At 38.0% G+C, this 2,321-nt stretch overlaps 1 protein-coding gene across 1 annotated transcript in view; it reads left to right on the forward strand.

Moving 5' to 3' along the window:
• urm1 (ubiquitin related modifier 1) overlaps positions 1 to 1,208 on the forward strand; it is a 10,150-nt gene extending 8,942 nt beyond the window's left edge. The window contains exon 5 of the mRNA XM_005729280.1: positions 437 to 1,208. Within this exon, the coding sequence (XP_005729337.1) occupies positions 437 to 505 (69 nt within the window). The 3' untranslated portion in view covers positions 506 to 1,208. The remainder of the gene's footprint in view (positions 1 to 436) is intronic.
• Positions 1,209 to 2,321: the final 1,113 nt, after the last annotated feature.

Raw genomic sequence — 2,321 nt, forward strand, 5'->3', positions numbered from 1 at the left:
ATTGTTTCTCGTGAATTTCACTGCATTTAATTTCAAATTATTTGAGATTACATATGCTTGTATCTTCAAAACTAAAAATGCAAAAAAAAGATGGGGGATGTGGAAAGTTGACTTGTTTGGTTGTTTGTTTTGTTTTTATTTTTTCAGTGTGTTAATGTTTCATATAATCAGGAAGAAGCTGCGGGGAAAGATTGTCCTTGGGGTCTCTTATCTGAACTCATATTTACATGAACACACAGCCTGAACACTACAGTTTAAATGAATTGATTCAATTACAAGACTCGGGATGGGATGTAAATGAAAAGTTTGGCATTGATTGGACCCCAGTGGGAACAGGAGCGATTCATACATTTATTTTAATAAACGCAGCTTTTTCTTCAGTGACTTGTGCAGATATTTTGATTCTCAGTTATTTTGTGTGTTTTCTACACCTCAGGGGGAACTGGACTATCAACTACAAGACCAAGACAACGTTGTGTTTATTTCTACTCTTCACGGAGGATAAAAACTTTTTTTTTTTTTTAAAAAGAAGAAGGCAAGGATTTTAAATGTTTCCTAACAGTTCAGCCTTTTCACAACATCATCTCTTCTTACTGTCCCACCACCACCACATCCCAGCATCACATCACCCTATTGGATGTTGCAGATGTGTCAACCTGCCCAGCGACAACTGAGAGGATTGATGATGTTTTATGGGAATGAGGAGAAATTCTCATATAGAAAGATGGAAACTGTTAGACTGGTGTAATGGGAAGCGATACAAATCCTGGTTGCACTGGCCATCTCCCAGGCACCAATGTCAGTATCTACACTTACTGGGTCTGCCTTCATCTCCATGCAGACACTCTTCCTGCATGTCTGTCCTGAAGGTTAAAAATTAGCTGCAAATCACCACTTTAGGAAAAAAAAAACACACGTTACTCCCTCTTCCATTAGTGTTTCAGAGCAATGTATTAACATTTAATAAATGGTTTATTACACACTGACTGTGCTTTAAGTGTTTATAAATATGTAAACAATTAAAACCAACTCAAAGATATTTAATATGCTTACATATTTGTTATGTTGCTGTCAATAATGTGTTCATATACAAACAGTCAGTTACATGTTTGTTTGTATTTGACAAGTCTATTACTTCCTAAAAACGTATTTGTATCCCCCTGAGAGCATTTTTTTAATCTCATGTAAACCTTTTATGAAATGTTTTTCCTCAATGTGTTTTGCCCTAAATGTCTAAAAAAAAAAGGTTAATTTTTTTTCCTTTTTTTACATTTTTAATTTCATTGTCTTTAAAATTGTCCTTCGTTTTAATATATACATCTATTTGTACCACAGTTTCTGTCACATTTTTTCTGCTACTTTTTCCCCGGCTGTTTCAACATTCAGTTTATCAGGATTTTTTTTTTTTTTTAATTTTAATTTTATTTTGGCTTGTTTTTTGGGGGGTGAGGGGTTCTAAACCTAGACGACAGAAAAATGCTACCAAAAAACTAAAGTAAAGAAGACGTTCTTTATATAAATTTGTACACTATCACAGCTGTCGTTTTAAATTTACAAATACCGCATAAATCGCTAGAAATTACCTTTTTTCCCGTAGCGATCGACCTCGTATCATAAATCAAGTCACCGTGTGTTTAGGCAATTAATATCGCACCTTTTTCTATTTGTGTTATTTGTATAATTTTTGTTAAAAATTCCAAAAGCACAATGTGTCTTACTACTTCTGCCAATTGCAAAATCTCCCTCCTCCAGCGGAGTCCATTTTTTGGCTGCAAGGTGGTATCACGCACAGGGGCCGCCTATCCAAATGTTTAACACAGTGAGGGTTTTACATCACGCTTCGATAATCCCTGATGATAGCTTATACGTGATCGATTTGAGACCAGCTCATGTGTTCCCAGCGCATTTTTAGGCTGATTAGACTACACTTGGGAGAGATTTTACCTTCATATAACCAAACTCATGGAGAATATTCATAAGAAGGGGATGGGTGTGTGTGCGTGTAACATATATGTTTGTGTGTGTGTGTGTGTGGTGAAGGTGGTGGGTGGGGTGTGAACTACAGCACCACTGCGGGAGGTCGAGGTCTAGCCTCCGGGCTGCCCTCCCTTGAACGCCCGGGGCGACCTAAAACCTTTTCGCGGTTGTGGAGTCCGATTTGCAACGGGAAACTAGCCTATAATGGCCGGCAGAAAGGAAATGCTAATGAGGCTGTGAGGGGGTTAGAGAGGAGAAAACGTTGCACTGTGTCAGCTAGTGCTGGCCGAGGATGATGTACTCAGCAATGTGTGTGTGTGTGCAAAGAGAGACAGGGGTTTAAT

The sequence above is a fragment of the Pundamilia nyererei genome, unplaced genomic scaffold (genome assembly GCF_000239375.1).
Source record: "Pundamilia nyererei isolate P.nyererei 1_Seehausen unplaced genomic scaffold, PunNye1.0 scaffold00032, whole genome shotgun sequence".
Lineage (NCBI taxonomy): Eukaryota > Metazoa > Chordata > Actinopteri > Cichliformes > Cichlidae > Pundamilia > Pundamilia nyererei.